Below are 19,861 nucleotides of genomic sequence, written 5' to 3'. Positions count from 1 at the left end.
ATGGTTGCTGTTTTGTTTCTGTGCCTAGGAAATATATGCAGGAGTCCCGCAGCGGAGGCCGTGTTCAGTAAACTGCTCACTGAGAAAGATCGCCACGATGTGGAGATCGACAGTTGTGGTACCGGCGGCGGCAACCCTCGTTGGTACCAACCAGGGCAGTTCTCTTTTCACGAAGGTGACCAGGCTGACCCACGTATGCGGCAGGCGGCGAAGAAGCGAGACATTGCAATTACGTCCCGATCTCGGCCCCTCGCACCTGAAGACCGTCGGTTCGACTACATTGTGTGCATGGACTCGGCCAATGTTCGTGCAGTCAGCGAGGCTGCCGAAGCCTGGGGGGTGCCTGAGCTCGCTGAGAAGGTTGTGCTCCTGACCGACTACTGGGCCGCTGGAGGCGGCGAGGGAAAGAAACCATCGAAGGTACCTGACCCCTACTACGGAGGCCCAGACGGCTTCGAGCACGTGCTCGACCTGCTACGTGTCTGTTGCGAAGGGTTGATCCGCGAAGTTCTCTGAGGGTTACTCGTCGTCAAGCAATGTCTGCTACGAAGGGTTGATCCGTTAAGTTCTCTGAGGGTTACTCGTCGTCAACTAAGTCAGTGTCATCACTGGATTCCTCCTCCTCTTCTGCGTTGAAATCCTCGTCATCGCTTTCAGTTTGGTCTTCTTTGGCGTCGCGGGTAGGGCCGGCAGCCATCTCGTCTCCGGCTGCGTTACGAACTCTGACGTTCATCCTTGTGAATAGCTCCAGTACGTTGTTGTATTCCTGACGGTCTACGCTTGCGAACTCTATCTCTCCCTTCTTCAAACCCACACGGAACTCGAACAGTCGCGTTTGATTTCCGCCAGTACGCCCAAATTCCACAGAGGCGATTTCGTCGTATCGCACAATGTGTATAGGCTTGGGGACGAAGAGGATTGAGTCCCGGAGGAAGAAGAGACAGCCATTGGTGGCCTTGCACGCCGCCCGGATGTGCTGCTGTCCGCTAGCCGACAAGAACAGCCGTTCGGGTTGAATCACTGGGAGTCTGCTGACCGCCATGATAATGGTGTTGAACACCTCAGCCTCGAAACCCGACATGACTGGCTCGATCTCGGACTCTCGTGACTTGAGTTCTTCAAGATCCTCAGCTTCCAGCTGTAGCTCAACTTCGATCTTCTTGCGATCGTCCAGTTGCAGTACTATGTGCTGGTACTTAGTCAGACCTTTCCTCAATGGCGTGTCAAGCGCCAAAACAGTGTACACCGTACCGGACGTGGGAAGCGCGTACATCGTCTGCATGCTGCTCCATTGCACATTGAAATTGGCTGACTTTCCATGTAGTCGCAGCCCAGTCTTCGTGATCTGCACGTCGAACCGACCAGGAGGCGACACCAGTTGGCCGTACGTGTGGGTAGCGATGACTTCCGAGGCCACATCGGAGGTTTTGCTGTTCTGCAGCAGCAGACTTTTGAACGTTTCCATGGGGTCCGCCTCGTCCTCTTGTTCACCCCTAGCAGGGGGCACGTAGAATCGCATCTCAATGATGCTGTCATCCTTACTGGCTTTCTCCGTCTGAAACTGAACAGTGACTTCGGTCTTGCTGTTTTGCGCTATGTCAGTGATAGAAGAGCAAGGGAAAAATAATGACGGGGAGTCGTCGACGTTCATTGTGAACCACTCGTCACTAAAGGTGTATTCACCCCAAGACCAGCCACGGGTGGATTTCTTAATCGGCTCCAGCACCAGATCCGCAGTGCGAGCCAAGTGCCCCTTCAAGCGCTCGAAGTCTCTCTCTTCGAACCCAGAAAAGATCTCAACTGACCCGTCCTTGAAGTGCCAGCTGAGCGCGAATTGCGTCTTCGTCACTCGGCACCACGTCACTTTTCGGACGTTGTTCAGCTCAAACTGATGGACCTTCTTTGTCTCGTTGTTTTTCCAACCAAACAAATCACGCGACATCCTGAAGTGGCCCCCAGTCCGGTGGGCTCCATGGCGAATGTTGCCGACGCTCAGCGCCTGCGGCTGTTGAGGTGAGCTCATTCCCAAAAATGCACTTAATTGCGGCACATCACTGGGGTGTATTGCAGATGAATAAACCGTGTGACGTCGTTTCTGACCATGTAGTGGGCTGTGCCGAGGCAAAATTCAATTTAGCAATGTTTGAACCATACGACCGCAGTGGCCTCCTTGATCCGGAGGCGCAGGTCTACATGCCTGACGACGCCAAGTTCACCGTGAAGCTGCGAAACAATTTCGTGAGGAAGGTTTTCAGTATCGTGGCTGCGCAGCTCCTCCTCACGGCGGCTCTCGGGTGCTTGTTCACGCTTCGCGCTTCCTGGCAGCTGTGGGCGCTCAAGAACACTTGGCTCGGAATGGCTGCTGGCATAGCGGCAATTGCTGTGATGCTGGTGATCACCTGCGTTCCCGGTATCAGTCAAAAAGTGCCTGTGAACTACGCCCTTCTGGGGACGTTCACGGTTTTGGAAGCGCTTAGCCTCGGTCCTCTGTTAGCAGCGGTGTCGGCATCAATCGGTGCGTACGTAGTAGTGGAAGCTGTCGTTCTTACGGCGCTGGTGGTGGTGGCATTGACCCTTGTCGCCTTTCAGACGAAATACGACTTCACTAGCTGGGTTTCCTACGTTGCTGTGGCTACAATGGTAATGCTTGGCTTCGGATTGCTCCGCATGCTCTTTCCCGCTTCCCGCTGGGTAGACAACCTCTACGCCATGATGGGAGCTGGACTGTGCGGCGTCTACTTAATCATGGACATGCAGATGATGCTGGGAAAGGGCCGTGTGCAAGTTTCCACCGACGACTACATTTCAGCAGCAATGAACCTGTACGTGGACGTCGTCATGATGTTCGTGTACGTGTTACAGCTCCTGACCAACTCGCAGAGAGACGACTAAAACAAGTCTAGCCATGAACTTTACGAGTCCCCTGTGACTTAGCAACCTTCTTGTTTTGCATTCTTGAGGCGCGTTTGGTAAGGGGGGTGATGGTCTCTTTAGCCCGGCACAAGTCGAAATCGTCGATCAGATCAACCTTAGGCTCGCACTCGGCCACCACCGGTAGCGCAGGGACTCCGAAGAGCGACGCTGCCGTGAACAGGTTGGCAGCCAAGCCAGGTGGGTCGGCGACGAAGACGAGCCGCCCTTCCACGTAGTCCTTAAGCACCATGAGCGCTGCCTTGTCAGTCCATGGCTCGCCCTTGCCGCCCGATTTGAACAACCGACGAACAGTGGCCACGTGCGACATGTACAGATCTGCGTCTAGAACGGGGAGAACACCAGGACGGTAGCAGGAAGGGGGGGCGCTGACGTTGTAGAACTTCGTGACCTGCGAGGGGATTCTGTCAAGTATCCGCTGCACTGGCAGTAGCCGGCTGCCTGAATACCTCTCGATCGGGAGAACACCGTTGAGCACCAAATCCTCCTTCGATGCCACTAAAGACGGGAAGACCAATCCTGGGCAATCACATAGGATCAACGGCCCGCCGAATTCCTTGTGCAACGCACCTTCTGGGTCCTCGTCGATCTCCAACGGACAGAGAAGCGTCTGGTAGTACTTTGTCTTACCAGGCGTGGAGCTAGTGGCCACCTTCTTTGACGAACGGCCTTCCAGCAGCGCGTTGATTACGCTGGACTTGCCCACATTGGGGAAGCCAACGAACCCGACAGTGAATGAGTAGGGATTACTAAGGGCAGGGACCTTCTCCTCGTCGAAATTCAGGTCCTGATATGCTCGGGGGAGATCCTTAAAGCGCTCTTCAATGCTGTCCAAGGCCTCTGCCATTGCTGCCTGGGCCTGTTGCAGCTCTTCCTCCTCGTCCTCAAATTCCAAAGGGACATCTTCCATATTTCCAACGCTGAGTGGGTTCAGTGCAGGGTCCGTTTTCTGGCACTCGGATAGCTTTTGTTCGAGACTCTGAATCACTGGTTGCCACGTATTCATGACCTCCGTTACCTCTGCGCGGCGCGCTGTGGCCTTCCGAGCCCACTCGCTAACATGCCACCCTTCCAGATCTACGTACTTCTCAGCTAGGACGCGCCGAGCCTCCTTGTACCGGAGGACACGGGCGCGATCCTGGGCAAGCACCCGGCGCAGCCCCCCGCAGGTAAGTACGTCAACCGCATCGGCGGAGGGAGACGTCACGTCTCCTTCCATGACACCGTGCGTCACCAACTCCCGCAGCGCTGAGAAAAACACAACGGAAATGCCCTTGTCCTCAAAAAACGCCCGCCATTGGTTGCGTTTCTCCCGGGGCATCAAATCCGCTTTGTTGACGAGCAGACATACCTGCTTCAGCGGGTCAATGGACTGGACGTACGTCTCCAAGTCGGCAGCACGGAAAAACATCGGATCCCGCCCATCAACGATTTGGTACACGATGTCAGAGCGTTCTACGACTCGCCACAACTGCTCCCAAAAGCTGGGATTGCGCTCAAACGGCGTCAGATGCTGCTGGTTCTGCTCCTCCACCACGGCGAGCTGCCGCCTCCATGCTTGCCAGGCATACCGATTCATAGTCTCCACGCCGTCCTTCTTCACTTCCCACGCGAAGGGCAATTGAAGTCTGTTGGCTGGCACGGGGTGCGCCCAGTCCTCCGCCGCCTGCATGCTGTTCTGAGGAACTCGAATTCTCAAGTAGGCGGGAACCTCTTCCAGCAGCCCACGTCGGTGAGCCTCCTCCAAAACTAACAAATCGGGAAGCGTGGTCTGGAATGGTCGCTTGGGAATGGCAATGTTGTTGAATTCCAGAAGTACCTTATTCCGCTTGTCCGGAGTGGTGGCTACCAGCTTCAGAGGGTTGTCTTCATCGTAAATCTCGGTGACCACCAGTTCCTCATCGAGGAAGAGCTCATCGAAAATGTACTCATCTAAATTGCTCACATCCAGTCGAGTTACGTTGCGACCCCCGTCTTCGTAGAGGTCGTAGTTGTCAGCAGCTCGCTTGCATTTTAGACTGGTGCCAAAATCTGTCTTCTTGTTTCCTGTTCGATGTGGAGCCGGCATGGAATTGGTTAATTTCTGGTTGATGTCGGGCTGGTCCGACTACATTGACTGGGACGACGACGTCTCGCCGCCTAAAGCGGCTCCCCAGGAGCCGGAGGCGGTTTCGCCTCCAGTTGCATTCTCGCCTCCACAGATGGGTTACGATATGAGGCACCCAACCGGCCCTCCTCCCAGCCAGCCAGGACAGTCAGGGGTACCGGGTCCCCCGGGTGCCCCCCCTGGGCCTCCTCAAGGCCCTCCTCAAGTCCTTCAAGGAGGCATCCCTGGAGGCCTCCCTCCAGGTCCTCAAGGAGGGATGTCGGGCATGCCCGGCATCCCAGGAAATCCACGAGGCGGTGCAATGATGCCACCTCGGATGGAGCGCCGACGTGGCGGTCCCAGAAGCCGCGAAGACCGACATTACGACTTCTCCACGAACATACCCATTCCTCTGCACCGCTTCCCGGCGCACATCAAGCCTCCAGCAGTAATAATTGGCAAGGGAGGTCGTAATCACGCGCGGCTGCAGGATATGTCTGACACGTGCATCCAGCTGAGAGGTAGGGGAATCTCCTCCAAGGGCACCCCTGGTTCCGACAAAGACCTACACCTGTATGTGCGGTATGACGCGGAAGAGCAGATCAATGTGGTGTTGCGCGTGCTCGACGAACTGATTGTCAGCGCGGGGGGGCTACCAGCAGACACACCCGTTGGCGCGGGCGTAGCTGGTGGAGGGCCTCCAGGCATACCAGGAGGACCTCCAGGCATACCAGGAGGACCTCCAGGCGTACCGGGAGGACCTCCAGGCATACCCGGTGCGCCTCCCGGGCCACCAGGCCCTCCACCAGAGAGGGGCCATCCCGGAGGTCATCCAGGGGGATATCCAGGGGGTCATCCCGGGGGTCATCCCGGGGGTCATCCGAGCCATCCAGCACGTCCAGGCCACCCGAGTCGCCCAGGCCATCCAGGACTTCCAGGTCACCCAGGTAATCCAGGGCATCCAGGGCATCCAGGGCATCCAGGACTTCCAGGTCACCCAGGGCATCCAGGGCATCCAAGCCATCCAGGGCATCCAGGCCATCCAGGCCATCCAGGCCATCCAGGTCACCCAGGGCATCCAGGTCACCCAGGGCATCCAGCACATTTAGGACATCCTGGTAATCAAGGACATCCTGGTAATCAAGGCCATCCCGGTCATCCATGTCAACCTCATCCCGGACATCCAGGCCATCCAGGCCATCCAGGACATCCAGGCCATCCAGGCCATCAAGGTCAACCTGGCCATCCAGGACATCAAGGTCATCCAGGACATTCAGGTCATCCAGGACATCTAGGACATCCTGGTCATCTAGGTCATCCAGGTCAACTGGGAGGGCACCCAGTACAATCCGGGCACCCTACTCACCCAGGGCACCCAGCGCATCTTAGTCACTCTGGAGCGCCGCCGCCCCCGCCAATATCAATCAAGACACCCCCTACGACCTTGGCGGAATTCGTGTTCACATTGCACATGTTGGCTCAGAGGGAAAACTTTTGCCGTCTGGAGGATATTCCCGCACGATACGAATTGTGTTTTGGTTTTCCATGTGAACCGCAGCGGTGAGGTCCGAAGGCAGTTAGTATGCAGATTTACCAACCTGTCTCTGATGGAGCTGGCTGCTCAGCAGAAATCCGTGCTGTTTTTTGATGCGCAGACATCTGTGCTCAAGACACGGCTCTCATCGCTCGCCACCCCGGCGACTGTACGCGCAGAGGTAGAGGCCAATACACGGCTCTGGATGGGCGACGAGACGCCCCTGCTACTTGTTATACAGGGCCTGCACTGGGTCGTAGGCCAGTTTCACCACACAGGAGGTCTTCTGCAGGAGGAGCTGCCACAAAGGTTTCACAGCACACTTGGTGTAGAGATCAATTTTGCCGAGCTCGCTCTGGCGCCTTTCAGACCGCCATTGGAAGCCCCTTGTACAATGACACAACTGTTGGGGTTAATACCAGACGTTCTAATGGTGAGGATTTCCGAGACATAACAACACAGGTCACACCTGACAATCGCGTGCTGCAAGCCGCGCCGCTAAACATCCACAGCGTGGGACAGCGTCTGTATGGACTCAAGGATGTCCCCGAGTCAGTGGAACCGCCAGACATGAACAAAATCAAGGCCATAGGAGATGTGATGAAGTCGCAGCAACAATCTAAGAAGGTTCCACCTTGGAAGAAGTAATGTGAAATAATGCGGGTGCCTGCCTTCAGAAAACTTTCTTTCTTCCAAAACTCAGAGAGCGTCATCGGTGTTGCTAGCCGCTACAAACACGACTACAAGTGCATTCAGTTCGACAAGGCAACTCACCAGCGTGAGTTTCGGCACCTCAAGCAACGCAGTAGTTGGCGTGTTTCCGCACGTAGGAGCGTTCACGTACACAGAATGCTCCGAGTGGCTGGAACGTCTCGACGGTGGGGGCCTGGAAAAGCACAGTCGTGGGTACGGTCTTATGGGAGTTCTCCGATTCTGCCTGGGCCCATACCTCGCGGTCATATCTAAACGACAGCAGGTGGCTCGGCTTCTGCAACGATACCCAGTATTCGTCGTTCAAAGCGTGGCGCTGGTGCCCATATTTCATCTGACCGGACTTCCTCCTCAGAAAACGCGGGAGGAGCTCCGTTTCCGCACTGAGTTCCTGTCCTTCATATCTAGTCGAGACTTCTACTTCGCCTACAACTACGACCTTGGACAGTCACTCCAGATTAACGCCGCCTTATCGGCGCCTGTCGTCGATTGCGAGCACGACTCAAAATTTGTGTGGAATCACCACCACAACCGAATGTGGTGCGGCTTGACTGCTGGCCATGACGTGGAAACGTACAGCACCGTGCAGGTGATCAATGGATCAATGGCGGCTCGAAGCCTCATTCTAGATTCCCGCAAGCTGGAAATCGCCCTGATTGCCCGAAGATCCCGCGTTTTCGCTGGAACCCGGTACCTTAAGCGGGGCGTGGACTCCGGCGGCAACGTTGCCAACGAGGTGGAAGTGGAACAGGTAGTCCATGACTGGACGAAGTCCGAGGTGTATAGCTTCGTGCAGGTTCGAGGCAGCATCCCTCTGATGTGGAGACAAGAACCTAGCAGGTTGAAGCCCAAACCACCGATAGAATGTAGGTCTCAGGTGAGTCCACACCACAGATACCCAGACCGACGCAGGCCACAACAGCTGCAAGCTGCACTTTAGCTCCTTGATCTCTCGCTACGGCAGCCCTGTAATGGTGATGAATCTTGTGCGGAGCCCGTCGCAGGACGAATTCCCACGAGACGGAACTCAACGACGACACACCGGCGAAATACACATCGGTCAGCGGTTTCGGCGTGTGGTGTCCGATCTCAACCGCACACTGCCGGATCCGGTAAAGCTAGAGTATACTGAGTGCGATGTCAAGTTGCTGCACGGGAAGAGCAAGGCAGCCATGTTTCTGGTGCTGTCTCGGCTGGGCGAGCAGTGCGTTAGGCGGCACTGGTTCTACCACGCCAGCGATGGCGCGCTGGGAGCGCCCTACACGATCCAGGTGGGCGTTTGTCGGACGAACTGCATCGACTGCCTGGACAGGACCAACGTGGCGCAGTTTGTCATGGGCCGAGTTATGCTGGCTTACCAGCTCGCCGCTATGGGCGTCTTGTCGGACCCTAGGACAATGCTGGTGCAGCTTCCATTTACGAAGGGCAATCCCCTTGTAGGTGTGAACTCCCGCACGCTTCAGAGCATCCTCTACCCAGTTCCCGTCCCTACCTTCCGCGTCCCTAATGTCTACGATCCAGTACTCAACGAAACTGAAAGCACAGACTCCTCGCATGAGGTGGTGGATTCTCCAGTCATGGGCACCTCATGGGTGGCCGGAAGAATCTACGAGATGATTTTTGGCGGAGACGACGAGAACCCTTCCACGTCACGGCTTCCCAACGAAGTATGGAAGTCGGTCGCTAGCTGCAGTGAGGACGCCGAACCGGAAGCAAAGCTACTAGGCGTGGTAGCGGATTTGTACATGTGCATGGGCGATTTACTTGCGCTGCAGTACGGAGGAAGCGTCGCCCATAAGCATTTGCAGCTGGATTCCTCAAGCATGCAGAAGAAGGGGAAGGAGTTGATAACTTCCATTACGCGACACTGCGTTAACAATTTCGTCGACGCCGACAGACAGTCGGTGATGAACGTGAGCATCGGAGTGCAATCGGCTATGAATAGAATGCTGCAGTCGTCCAATGCTATAGAGGTCGACAGGTGGCTACACCACTGCCTCAGTCGGAACGCTCCGACCTTGCAACGCGATTGGGGAAGTAGGGCGTTGCACAAGTACGCTCTACTCTACGGCCTGGCCCTGGTGAATAAGCACGAGACGGGGGCAGCGTTTTCGCCTGCAACCGTTGTAGGGCAACTGGCGCAGGCAGTAAAGGGCCTCACAGAGGTTTGTTCCTGCTGCCAAGGATATCGCAAATCTCTCTTCTTAAAGACCAACATCATCGAGCTCGCCAAGCTTCGAGAGGGAAGGATGTTGATCCCGCACACCCAAGGCACCCGACACGCGTCCCTAACAAGCGATAGCTCCTCAGGTTCGACATCAGAGGCAGTGAAGCCTCCGCCATTGGAGTACACATCGTTTAGGAGTCTGCAGAGTGCGGCGTTTGCCGTCAGGGTGTCTCTGGATGTGTCGGCGACCTCCGCACTAGGAGCTATGAGACGGTCCGGGACCCGAGGTGCTTCTCGGTCCGCCACGGACGACGCGCTAACGCGTATGCAGCGTCAACACCGATCTGGAACGGATGGAAGCGAGGGAGCCACTTCCCGACGGCACCTCGTCACCGCACCTAAACGGGCTGCTTCCCTGGACTTCGTGTGGTTCCCAGGACCCGAGAGAACTCAGCTGCATGTTGCTGCCGCCGTGCCGAGTCTGTACACTGACGAAAGTCGTATTACGTGGCGGTCAGTCTTCCTCCGAATGCTCGGAACCGTGCACCCCGCCCCCCTGAAACCGGTGACCCATTGGGTCAGCCATGCGCGTTGTGGATCTTGGCGAGGCCGACCGAAGATCCATGTCTGCAAGAGCTCTGGTCGCATTGTGAGGCCGGGAGTGCGCTGGTTAGCGGTCGCGGACGTGCATATCACTCCGTTGCAACCACCGCTCATTCGGAGAACGACGCAGGAACCTCCTACTTTCTCTAACGTGACATTGCGACGGAGTGGCTTGGTGCCTATCAGTAGTACGTCCCGTCCATATCGAAGTTTATACGCCACGAAAGGCAAGTATTTGCAAGATGCATAGGCTTCCAGCGCCCCTATTGATGTGTGCGTATTTTTCCCACTCGTGTGCACACTAAATGATACCATCAGCCAAAAAGAAGATCCAATTGAGAAAAACAGAGTCCTTCAGTGATTCACCCCTGCGATCCGCGCGGGACTCGCCCGAGCGTCCTAGAGGCGATCGATCTCCTGCAAAGGTAACGCGGTCCCCTGCACGGAGTCCTCCACGGCGGAAGACGTCTCCACCGAGGAAGGCTCCATCAAGGGAGCCCGCAGAGCGGACCTCGCGTGAAACTCGCTCCCCATCGAAGCGGTCTCAGGTGAGGACTGGAGAGCGGAAGGCTACAAAAGCGAATAAGCCGAGTTCAACAGTGATCGCTTCACCAGCGCGGTCGCGCTCTCCGACAGCCAAGTCTCCCACCCGTCCGGCAACCAAGTCTCCCACCCCCTCCGAACGCGGAGAGTCGCGAGTTCGATTCCAGTCCGACGAGGACGACTGGCTGCTGCAACAAGGGGAACCGTCGACTCAAAAGGACCCTACGGGCTTCGTGATGCCTCGGGACCCAACTGTAGTGCCGAGTCGCACTGAGACTTTGAAGGCCCCCACTTGGGGCCCCTACGAACTAGCGGGCCTCCCGCGAAAACCTGGGATCCCTCCCAAGCCAAAGGCGACGACCACGCTCCCCCCAATGACAGCGATCGCACCCAGAATTCCCTCCATCCAATCATCCGAACAGCTGACAACTTTACTGTCTTCGTCACTGTCTGCAGACTCGATCGTACCCATTGCGGCGGAACCGAAAGCTTTGGAGCCGCTCCCGCCTACTGAGCCTCCTGAAAACGTAGTCTCCATTGCCAGCGGGGCACAAGCCGAGCATGGGATGACTAAGGCAGAGGTCCGGTCACTGCACGACGAGCGAAGGGCAGAGGCGACGGGCCTACAACGCCGTCTGGATGAGTTGGGCTCGCAACAGCAGGAGGCCATCCATGTGTACTCAGAACAGGGAAAAAAAATCGATTCACTCGGAGTTACCGTTTCTGAGGTGTTAGAGGCTAACCAGAAGCTGATTAAAGACAACACCGTTACCACGACTGCCATGAAGGAGATGGCTGACAAGCATCGCGCCCTGCAAGCAATGCTGGCAACTGTCCAGTCCAGGGCAGAAGCCTGGAGGGAGCAAGTTGAAGCGAGCGTCTCGATATCCAACGCCAAGAAGCTTGCCTACAAAGCCTTGAGGAAGGGCACCGCCATGCAGGCAATGGCAGGCGCCATCGACAGGTGTCAGCAGTTCCGGAAGTCCAAGGTAGAGGCCCTCATCGCGCTGGGAGACATCCCAAATCGGTACCAGAACCCAGTGGCGGATCTGGTGGGACTGAAGCGGAGGCTGATAGCTCAGAGAAAGCTGATGAACCAGAGGGACTTGGGCGCCAAAAGCGACCCTGTTGACCCTCCTGACGTGCTTTTTGCAGCTTGCTACCTGGCGGTGGTGCTGCGCGCTATGGTCGTCAGGCGCTTTCACCACATCACCCGACTGATCATAAACAACAAAACAGAGTTGCAGCGTCAAAAGGCAACCGCCGTGATGTCGCACCTCCGCATGGCTTTCCAGCTACGCAAGCGACGTATGTTCGCTACCTTCCGACAAAACACGGCTGGGCAGGCGGCAGAACCTATCCAGCCTACCAATGCGGTGTTGGACGCCTTCCAGTACCCGCCGCCCACGGCGTCGCTGCCGGTTTTGGTGGACAAAGCCACCGTAAGAGTGCCAGACTACTACACCCGGTTGATGAGTGTGCGAGAATCGGCAGCCTTGAAGGCTCATTACCTTCCCGTTGAACAGGAGAATCCTCGGACGACATACCGCACCCGACGGTCCCAGTCGTCCAACGGTCCCAGTGCGCCGTTTAATGACGGCCAGTCGTCCAAGGACATGGGCAAGCGCCCACTACCGGAGCTGGTTCGGCCTAAGGCCGACGTACGAGTAGACAAACGGGTCAGAGATCTGGCGTCTAGTCATTGAGCACCCATGCTTTAAACTCTTCCCAGTCAATGGTGCCGTCCGAATTGGAGTCGACATCCTCCAGCATCCTGAATGGCTGAGTCATCTATCACCCACTTCTGAAGATCGCTTTCCAGCAACAAATGCTGCTCGTCCCCGTGCAAAATCTTGAGAAGCTCCGCGGGGGAGATGGACCCGCTCCCATCTTTATCCACTCTTCGGAACGCCGCCCAGAGTGTTTGCAGCTCGCTCTCCCGCCACTCGAAGCAAGCTGCGGCGAATTCGGAGTATGAGATCTTCCCGTCCAGACCGACATCCATTGCCTTGGTTAGATCCGTCACCTGATCAAGCGACCAACCCATCTTTCGAAGTCCTGATTCCAGCTCGGAAGAGTCTAGCATGCCGCTAGAGTCCGTGTCTAGCATTTTGAAAGTCTTGATAATCTCCCGCATCTGCTTGCCAGGAATGTTCATCTGGTGGATCAGCACGTTCCTAAAGGCGTTCTTGAGGCCGGAGCGCTCCTTAAGCTTTCGCAGCGACGCCTCCAAGTGCTTAGTGTTGGGTGTGGTTTCGGGAGCGTTCTTGAACCAGGAGTGAGTCAGAAGCGCACTGCATTTGGGCCTTTCGCTTGGTTTCTTTTTCAGCATCATCTTCAGAAGCGCCACCGCATCTGGTGAGAGAGACTCGCAGTCCTCGTCATAGTTTGGCTCCCGGTTGGTGACGTCCTCACGTGCCTCGTCGACCGTGTCACCGCAGAACGGAAACACTCCTGTCAGCATAAGGTACATGATGACGCCCGCCGACCAGACATCTGACCGCAGACATACCTTGAATTTGAAGACCTCAGGAGCCATAAACGGGAGGGTACCCGCAGCCATCTTCGACTCTGCCTTCGCCCCAAAAATCTCTGCCACGCCGAAGTCTATCACCTTCAGGTCCCAGCTGTTTGGTGACACGAACATGATGTTGGCGGGCTTCAAGTCCTTGTGCACTATGTTGCGCGTGTGACAGTAGGCCAGAGCCGACAGAATCTGCTGGATGATGAGTGCTGCGACGTCTTCCGTGACGTTGGTGCCTCCGTCGGCCTTCTCTTGGATCATGTCGAATAGCTCGCGCCCGGCCAGCAGTTCGGTAATTATGTACAAGCAGTTTCGGTCTTCGTAGACTTCGAATATCTTCAGAATGTTCGGATGGTCCACCTCCTTCAAGATCTTAATTTCCATGTCAACTTGCTCCATTGGAATGTCCATCCGGGTCTTGTCTATGATCTTGCAAACGCGTTCCGCTTTGGCATCATCACCCTTGTTAGTGACAAGCTTCACCTCCCCAAAACTGCCTCGACCCAACACCGTGTGAAAATCCAGTATGTCGTTGATCGATGCCCCCTTCTTGATTATCTTGTGCGTGATGATACTCTGGCGGCGGAGGCCGAGTCGGGCAGTTTGACAGTACTTCTCTCGAAGCCGGAGCAGCAGCGCCTGATAGAGCTTCACAAATTCCTTGGGGGAAAGGTCGACCCCATCTTCATCGAAGTCGAATTTCTCCATCAAGCGAAATACCTCAGCCTCATCGAGCTCAGGTAGCTTCATGGTCCTGTAGATGCTGGCCAAGCAGGCACGGAACTCGGGGAAGCTGAGCTTTCCGTCTCGGTTCTTATCAAACGCATCAAACGTCGCCAGCGCTGAGCGCTCTATCATGGTTGGGCTCTCGATGACTTTGTCTATCTTTTTGCGGATGCTAGCGGAGAGTTGGCCGTCGTCCACCCGCTTATCTGCCCCCTCATGGAGGAAGACGTCCTTTTGAGGCATCCCCGAATTAAGATATTAGTATGGACTCTTATGTGATTCTAGAGATGCAGCACCAAACGAATCTCCAAGAGTTCGACGACATTAGACAACCATTCCGTTTCTGTGCTGGGTTTTCAATGGAGTGTAGCCTTAGTGGCGCAATGGATAGGGCGTTGGACTTCTAATCCAAAGGTTGGGGGTTCAAGTCCCTCCTAGGGCCTCCTAGAGTAAGGCTTTGTGTATTCACCTACCAACATTTACGCGATCACTTGTCTCTGAGCACTCGTAGGCGAGCGCCAGTGGCGCATGTCACCACCCCAAGGTGAAGTTTGGGGCTCGAGTGTATCGTTGCAAGTATCCAGCAGCAGGTCACCGCTGCGTCTTTAATGGAGCGTAGCCCTAGTGGAGCAAGGGATAGCGGGATAGCGCGTTGGACTTCTAATCCAAAGGTTGGGGGTTCGAGTCCCTCCTAGGGTAAGGCTTTCGTGTATTTCCGGGTTCGATCCCCAGCGCTTCTATTTTTAGACAACATTAGACAACATAAGACAACATTAGACAACATTAGACAACATTAGACAACATTAGACAACATTAGACAACACTAGACAACACTAGAAAATATTGGAGAAACTGTAAAACATTGTAAAACATTGTAAAATATTGGAAAATATGGAGAACACTGTGGAGAGCGTTTTGTTTGTTCTGATCGATCTATGTAGATCTTCAGTGCAAATCAATAGGGTGCAAAGCACACCACATATTTTAGGATGGCGGGTGCAACTCCGAACGACGCGCTAGACTCGTACGTTGGCTACACGGAAAAGAAGATTAACAAGCCGCTGCTAACGCGCATGTGGAGCGGCTGTTTCGCCGGGTATCTCGTCGGCATGTACGCTCATAGTACAGTCAGGATCGCCTCCATTTTCTACTCCCCAGAGAACTTTCTGCAGTCGCAGATCGGCACAATATTGTATGCCGTGTGCTTCTCCACAGCCTTCGCAGTCATCGCGGCCACCAGCAGCGACCTTTGCACATCTAACTGCGCCGGCGGCACGTTTTATCTCTATCGCTCGAACCATGGCAGCTTCGCTGACCGGTTGGCCAACGTGATCCGACTCCTAGGGCTCTCATTCACGATGAACGTCGTCGGTGTAATCGTGGCCGCTCTGACAATCACCTACCTAGGGGGATCTGCCCGCCCCGACTCTCCGTTGCACACCTATCTGTGTTACGCGGCCGAGGGCAAGGTCAAGACGCCCTTCCTCGACTACATCTTTAGCGGCACCGCTTGCACGATTTGCATTTCAATCAGCGTCTGGATGCAGCTCATGTCGGCCGACTCGTCAGGCAAGTACTTCGCCATGTTCTTCCCCGTCCTCTGTTTCGTTATGGGTGGTTTCCAGCACTACGTCGCCAATGCCTTCACAGTTTTTGCTGGGTGGATTTTGGGGTGCAACGTTTGCTTGCAGGAAATCCTCTTCGTTTGCCTGCTGCCCACAGCTATCGGCAATATCATCGGAGGCTCATTGGTTTTCCCGGGATTCGTCCTGCCTATTACACCTGAGAAGAAGACTGAGGAAGCTACGCCCCTCTACTCATGACCTCATACTGTGACTTCGATCTTCGTTTTAGATTTGGCAGCAGGGCGCATGATACGGCGAGGCTATGCAGGGGAGTCCTACCAGGTGGCTTACGATCTCCAGACTCTCACTTCGACTTCGTACTATGTTTGGAGGCAGGGCACATGAAACGGCACGGCTTTGCAGGGGACCAGGTGGCTCACGACCTCCAGACTGTGACTTCGAACTTCGTTCTAGGTTGGGAAGCAGGGCACATGAAACGGCAGAGTTAAGTACGTTCCAGGGGAGAGCCCTAGGTGATTCACCACGGCTGACCCGAAGAAATCGATTCGAAATGTCGCGGTGTTGGAATCCTTGCAGTGCTGGACCATAGAAGCAGGTGGTGATTCGCCGCCGTCGAGATCGAAGTAGATCACGATTGTGGAGTAGGACGCGTATATGAACGTGCATAAGTGGCGGCCCGCCACCACATCCGAAATGACGGTCGCTCCGTCGTACTTGTAGCACAGTATAGGATTGAGTTCCACGCCGAGCTCCGATGACGACAAGACCTTACCTAGTAAGAAGGGAGACGCGTCGGAAACGAGCTCTGCCTGGAGCAGCGTTTCGACATGCAGCCGAACCTTGTCAAAAACCATGACCAGCTGAGCTGTAGGGATGGTGACCGGCCTGAGAGAGAAAGGGACCGCAAGCGCGAACTGCCCTGTGAGGCTACCAGAAGCTGTATCGTACGATAACTGATTTGGGACCGTCTCCAGGAACTCGTTGGCCGCCTGGAACTCCGAGCTGGTCTCATAGCTTGCATATGCCAGAGTGGCTGCTGGAGAAGGAAGTGAGCTGACGATATACGGCGTCTCCAACAGCAGCGCCGTGCGGAAGGGCATGTAGCTCTCCATCCACGTCAAGACTGCTGCGTATAGCAGCCACAGCATGAACATCCCGGCTGAGAAGAGCGTGATTCGAGGTAAACGATTAGGCTCGCGCATGTTGGCCTGCCGAAGCGTCTGGGTGAAGGTCTCGTCTAGTCCATCACGTTCTTGTAAATCTCTAGTGAGGTCCTCCGCCTTACTAGGATTGTTATAGTTTAGGGGAAAATGCTTACTGAAGAGCGAGTTGATTACTTTGCACTCTTCAGTGAGCCACGAGCTCCTTCGAAACCGCACATGTCGGCCGCCCATTTCACAAATTAAATCGGGTAACTTTTGGAGCTTTAGCAGCTTTTTCCACATCCCATGCAGTCTTCAGACCTTCGAGTTGAGCCTTCCAATCACGTTCCGGCAGCTGCACCGTCCCTGGACCCAATGAATGCAAGCGAGAGGCGGGTAACGATCTTTGAGGTGACTCACAAAGGAAGTGTGTCACAAGTTGATGGGCGCTAATCGCTGCTTGTTCGACCTTGAGAATGCGCGAACCCAGTCCGAAGCCCACTGCGCCGAGTGAGTCGAGGTCCTTCATTTCCGGTGGTACGAACCCCCCTTCAGGTCCGATGGCGAGAAGGACGCCTCCAGGGTGTTCCAGCAGCCCAGCTCTTTCCACATTAGGGTACCAGGTCGTCATGTCTTCTTCGTAGGGGTGAGCTACGAGGAGCTTCACTGAAGGCGGCAAAAAGTTTCTCGATTTCAGTTCCCTGATACATCGACTCCAGCTGGCGTACACGTACACCTCAGGTAACATGGTGTCCACTCCCGACTGCTCTAACCCGGTCCTGAGTGACTTGGATATGCCCTCCGATCTGAGTTTTGGCGAAGAAAGGTAGGACTTGTCTGACCGTTGAGATGCCACCAGAAACACCCTACCCACACCCAAAGTTGCCAGCGTCTGCAGGGTGCGATCAAGCACACGGGGTCGCGGTATGCCCAGCAGCACGTCTACTACCTTCGTGTCGGTAGCGGGGCATGTGGTGAGCGTTGTCGCGTCAGTTTGCAACCGTATTTCAACTTCGCTGCCCACCTCGACCACTTCCGCGGTTCCGCAACCTCCGTTGACGATTCCCACTCGCAAAGAATCACCAGGCTTGGACTTCAGTACCTTCTTGACGTGTTCAGCCTGCTCATTGGAAAGAATGGTTTGATCTGCGGAATCGAGGAGGATCAAGTTCATTTCAAAATCTCGCCAATATAACCCTACAACCCAGACGACTTGACGAGTGCCCACGACAAATATGGTTTGTTGACGGGTTCGATTGATACAATGCCAACTGCTTGTCCACATACAACATACAATACAAGCTGCTGCCAACTCCTTCCTTCTGTAACTCATAAGCTGCTGCATTTAAGTGCTGATACTGAGAAATCTCCATTCTTTTTTTTTCCTCAATGATTCACCGTTCGTTGTCGCTTTTGCTCTCATGTGTTCTCCCTACTGCTGCAATTCGAGTGGAATTTAATGTACCTACCGATCCGGATGATTTGGCTGCATTCGGACATCCTATATACAATGAGGTGTGTGATCCCGTGATAAGCTTGGTCCAAGTTCAAGACAGTACGGCAACTTTTGAAGCATTCATTGCTGCATTGGCTGAGTTACACATCATCGAGGATCTGGTGGCTGGACTGAAGGATACTTATGGTGCAGCGGAGTATGGTATGGCAACTTTCGGTGATAAACCCGCTCCGCTCCATGGTTTTGGACGGGGTTGGAGTGTGTGGCAACCGGGTTTCGATTCGTCCAAATGGTCACCGGACCAGTGCTACACGGCTCATCTATCGCTACAGACCCTCACTGACTCCACCTCCATCTGGGACGCCGTGACTATATCTGGTGGAAAGGATTTCGAGGAGAACCAGTTTGACGCCTTGGCTAAAGCGGCTGTGGACCCATTCTTTTGGGATCATGCGACGGAATCCAGTCGTCACGCGCGTATCGCCGTGCTCATCACAGATGATTTCTCGCATATATCCGGATCCCGAAGCGCTGACATCGGCACGTTCGGCTTCAACACCAGCTACAGAGAAACTCAGCGGTACTACAACGCGAGCTTTGGATCCTTCAAGGAGGACTCCAACAGTTTTCGCATTGTGGAGGATCTGGGTTCCGCCGCCTTGAAATGGCCTGTAGGCCCTGCTGGGAGTGAAGTCGACATCAAGGGTAACGACGCCTACCGGTCTTTCGTCATATGCCACGACTCCGAAGGAATGGACAGTGTCAAATACCGTAAAGACATTCTGAAGAGATTGAGTGAAAGTGGAGTTGACATTGGAACCACCGACATCGACGTGCCCGCCCAAACCAAAACGTGGTGGGAGGCCTTCTGTGCTGCGAAATACGACGCCTTCACTGTGTGGAATTTCGATGGGGTGTTCAAGTGGGCCAACCAGTATAAATTCGTCGAAGAGAGTGCCATTAAGGAATACCGCTACACTGATATGGCCGTCGGCACTGACGTCTGCACTGAGTACGAATACCCCGACGTCAGCGATGGTCGCTACGGAGACATGTTCAAGAAGAACGGGGTCATCCCAACTGTGATTCTTATTCCACAGCTTCCTACATTGGAATCAGAGTGAGTCGATTATTCCGTCATCTATGCAGCATGGAAGCAGCAGTCTCCTCGGCCTTGGCCAACCATTGTCCCAAGGTTCGTCAATCCTGCACGGCAAACCCAGATACTCCTGACTACTGCTTTCCATCGTGGGGCGGTAGTTGGGATGACACTATTCTAAGGGACAAGTACTACGACTGCATTCAGGAGGAGTACCTGGGAGCTTTTCAAAACCACATGGATATTCCCTGGGTGTTTATCCTGAACGACGGTGACTCGGTCGATGCCAAAGAGCTTGGCATTCTGATGCGACAGGGCATTGATGAGGTCATTGGAAACGTATTCTGTACCAACCCGACCACCACGCCAGCAGTGCTTACGACTGCGACCGAGCCGACGGCAGTGACGACGAGCACGACCACGTCGAGCTCCACGACTGCCAACAGGCCCGCATCAGTCTCAGCCCTTCTGGGCGTGGCCGTGGGTGCAGGTTGTGCTGTTGCAGCTCTAGTGGGGATGACATGTTGCTTCATAGGTGCGGTGGACGACGACGACGATGACAGCGAAGAGGAAGAGCTTGAAGTCGACGCAGACGAGAGTTTCGCACTCAGAGAGGTACAACTGGGCCATGAAGACCTCCAAATTATCTAAGAACGCATTAAGGACCTTCATCAATGATTTTTAGAACTTACCGCTTTGAACTTCTCTACTTGTGAATGCTTATGCATCGACCGTATTGTGAATGCTCATCCA

The 19,861-nt window shown here is 54.9% G+C and overlaps 12 protein-coding genes across 19 annotated transcripts; 6 read left to right on the top strand and 6 right to left on the bottom strand.

Annotated features, from left to right (window-relative positions):
- On the top strand, positions 1-516 carry KVP18_003611 (uncharacterized protein; the record flags this gene model as incomplete). The annotated part of the gene is made up of 1 exon (XM_067955488.1): positions 1-516. One exon carries the CDS (start codon positions 1-3, stop codon positions 514-516), a length of 516 nt encoding a protein of 171 aa, XP_067808642.1.
- A 61-nt stretch (positions 517-577) lies between these two features.
- On the bottom strand, positions 578-2,023 carry KVP18_003618 (uncharacterized protein; the record flags this gene model as incomplete). Of its 2 annotated transcripts, none has more annotated exons than XM_067955500.1 (1): positions 578-2,023. In XM_067955500.1, one exon carries the CDS (start codon positions 2,021-2,023, stop codon positions 578-580), a length of 1,446 nt encoding a protein of 481 aa, XP_067808654.1. The 2 variants fall into 2 exon arrangements, with proteins under 2 accessions (XP_067808654.1, XP_067808653.1); XM_067955499.1 differs by having other exon boundaries at positions 578-1,942.
- Positions 2,024-2,139: 116 nt separating this feature from the next.
- KVP18_003620 (uncharacterized protein) lies at positions 2,140-2,892 on the top strand (the record flags this gene model as incomplete). The annotated part of the gene is made up of 1 exon (XM_067955503.1): positions 2,140-2,892. One exon carries the CDS (start codon positions 2,140-2,142, stop codon positions 2,890-2,892), a length of 753 nt encoding a protein of 250 aa, XP_067808657.1.
- A 7-nt stretch (positions 2,893-2,899) lies between these two features.
- Positions 2,900-4,999, bottom strand: KVP18_003604 (uncharacterized protein; the record flags this gene model as incomplete). The annotated part of the gene is made up of 1 exon (XM_067955476.1): positions 2,900-4,999. The coding sequence occupies one exon, from the start codon at positions 4,997-4,999 to the stop codon at positions 2,900-2,902; it is 2,100 nt and encodes a 699-aa protein (XP_067808630.1).
- Positions 5,000-5,021: 22 nt separating this feature from the next.
- KVP18_003599 (uncharacterized protein) lies at positions 5,022-6,312 on the top strand (the record flags this gene model as incomplete). Its single annotated transcript, XM_067955467.1, is given in 3 exon segments — positions 5,022-5,699; positions 5,704-6,099; positions 6,127-6,312. Coding segments are annotated over 3 exon segments (1,260 nt in total).
- Positions 5,656-6,401, bottom strand: KVP18_005121 (uncharacterized protein; the record flags this gene model as incomplete). The annotated part of the gene is made up of 2 exons (XM_067949483.1): positions 5,656-6,344; positions 6,380-6,401. The coding sequence occupies 2 exons, from the start codon at positions 6,399-6,401 to the stop codon at positions 5,656-5,658; spliced, it is 711 nt and encodes a 236-aa protein (XP_067808664.1).
- Positions 6,402-6,488: 87 nt separating this feature from the next.
- KVP18_003615 (uncharacterized protein) lies at positions 6,489-12,281 on the top strand (the record flags this gene model as incomplete). Of its 4 annotated transcripts, XM_067955495.1 has the most annotated exons (7): positions 6,489-6,577; positions 6,606-6,984; positions 7,014-7,195; positions 7,229-7,329; positions 7,358-8,139; positions 8,165-10,183; positions 10,743-12,281. In XM_067955495.1, the coding sequence occupies 7 exons, from the start codon at positions 6,489-6,491 to the stop codon at positions 12,279-12,281; spliced, it is 5,091 nt and encodes a 1,696-aa protein (XP_067808649.1). The 4 variants fall into 4 exon arrangements, with proteins under 4 accessions (XP_067808649.1, XP_067808650.1, XP_067808647.1 ...); XM_067955496.1 differs by lacking the exons at positions 6,489-6,577; positions 7,229-7,329; positions 7,358-8,139; positions 8,165-10,183; positions 10,743-12,281 and having other exon boundaries at positions 6,625-6,984; positions 7,014-7,199; XM_067955493.1 differs by lacking the exons at positions 6,489-6,577; positions 6,606-6,984; positions 7,014-7,195; positions 7,229-7,329; positions 10,743-12,281 and having other exon boundaries at positions 7,468-8,139; positions 8,165-10,282.
- Positions 12,282-12,307: 26 nt separating this feature from the next.
- On the bottom strand, positions 12,308-14,068 carry KVP18_003600 (uncharacterized protein; the record flags this gene model as incomplete). The annotated part of the gene is made up of 1 exon (XM_067955468.1): positions 12,308-14,068. One exon carries the CDS (start codon positions 14,066-14,068, stop codon positions 12,308-12,310), a length of 1,761 nt encoding a protein of 586 aa, XP_067808622.1.
- A 746-nt stretch (positions 14,069-14,814) lies between these two features.
- KVP18_003607 (uncharacterized protein) lies at positions 14,815-15,648 on the top strand (the record flags this gene model as incomplete). The annotated part of the gene is made up of 1 exon (XM_067955483.1): positions 14,815-15,648. One exon carries the CDS (start codon positions 14,815-14,817, stop codon positions 15,646-15,648), a length of 834 nt encoding a protein of 277 aa, XP_067808637.1.
- Positions 15,649-15,860: 212 nt separating this feature from the next.
- Positions 15,861-16,805, bottom strand: KVP18_003608 (uncharacterized protein; the record flags this gene model as incomplete). Its single annotated transcript, XM_067955484.1, has 1 exon — positions 15,861-16,805. The coding sequence occupies one exon, from the start codon at positions 16,803-16,805 to the stop codon at positions 15,861-15,863; it is 945 nt and encodes a 314-aa protein (XP_067808638.1).
- Position 16,806: 1 nt separating this feature from the next.
- Positions 16,807-17,727, bottom strand: KVP18_003623 (uncharacterized protein; the record flags this gene model as incomplete). 2 transcript variants are annotated; one of them, XM_067955507.1, is made up of 2 exons in its annotated part: positions 16,986-17,009; positions 17,056-17,727. In XM_067955507.1, 2 exons carry the CDS (start codon positions 17,725-17,727, stop codon positions 16,986-16,988), a joined length of 696 nt encoding a protein of 231 aa, XP_067808661.1. The 2 variants fall into 2 exon arrangements, with proteins under 2 accessions (XP_067808662.1, XP_067808661.1); XM_067955508.1 differs by having other exon boundaries at positions 16,807-17,727.
- Positions 17,728-17,942: 215 nt separating this feature from the next.
- Positions 17,943-19,759, top strand: KVP18_003603 (uncharacterized protein; the record flags this gene model as incomplete). Of its 3 annotated transcripts, XM_067955474.1 has the most annotated exons (2): positions 17,943-19,129; positions 19,159-19,759. In XM_067955474.1, the coding sequence occupies 2 exons, from the start codon at positions 17,943-17,945 to the stop codon at positions 19,757-19,759; spliced, it is 1,788 nt and encodes a 595-aa protein (XP_067808628.1). The 3 variants fall into 3 exon arrangements, with proteins under 3 accessions (XP_067808628.1, XP_067808629.1, XP_067808627.1); XM_067955475.1 differs by lacking the exon at positions 19,159-19,759 and having other exon boundaries at positions 17,943-19,133; XM_067955473.1 differs by lacking the exon at positions 17,943-19,129 and having other exon boundaries at positions 19,160-19,759.
- Positions 19,760-19,861: the final 102 nt, after the last annotated feature.

This window comes from the organism of the source record quoted next (genome assembly GCF_019968955.1).
Source record: "MAG: Porospora cf. gigantea A chromosome Unknown PgA_NODE_43_length_56043_cov_366.566, whole genome shotgun sequence".
NCBI lineage: Eukaryota > Apicomplexa > Conoidasida > Eugregarinorida > Porosporidae > Porospora > Porospora cf. gigantea A.
The sequence above is the reverse complement of the archived record's forward strand: the minus strand, read 5'-3'. Positions and strand labels throughout refer to the sequence as shown.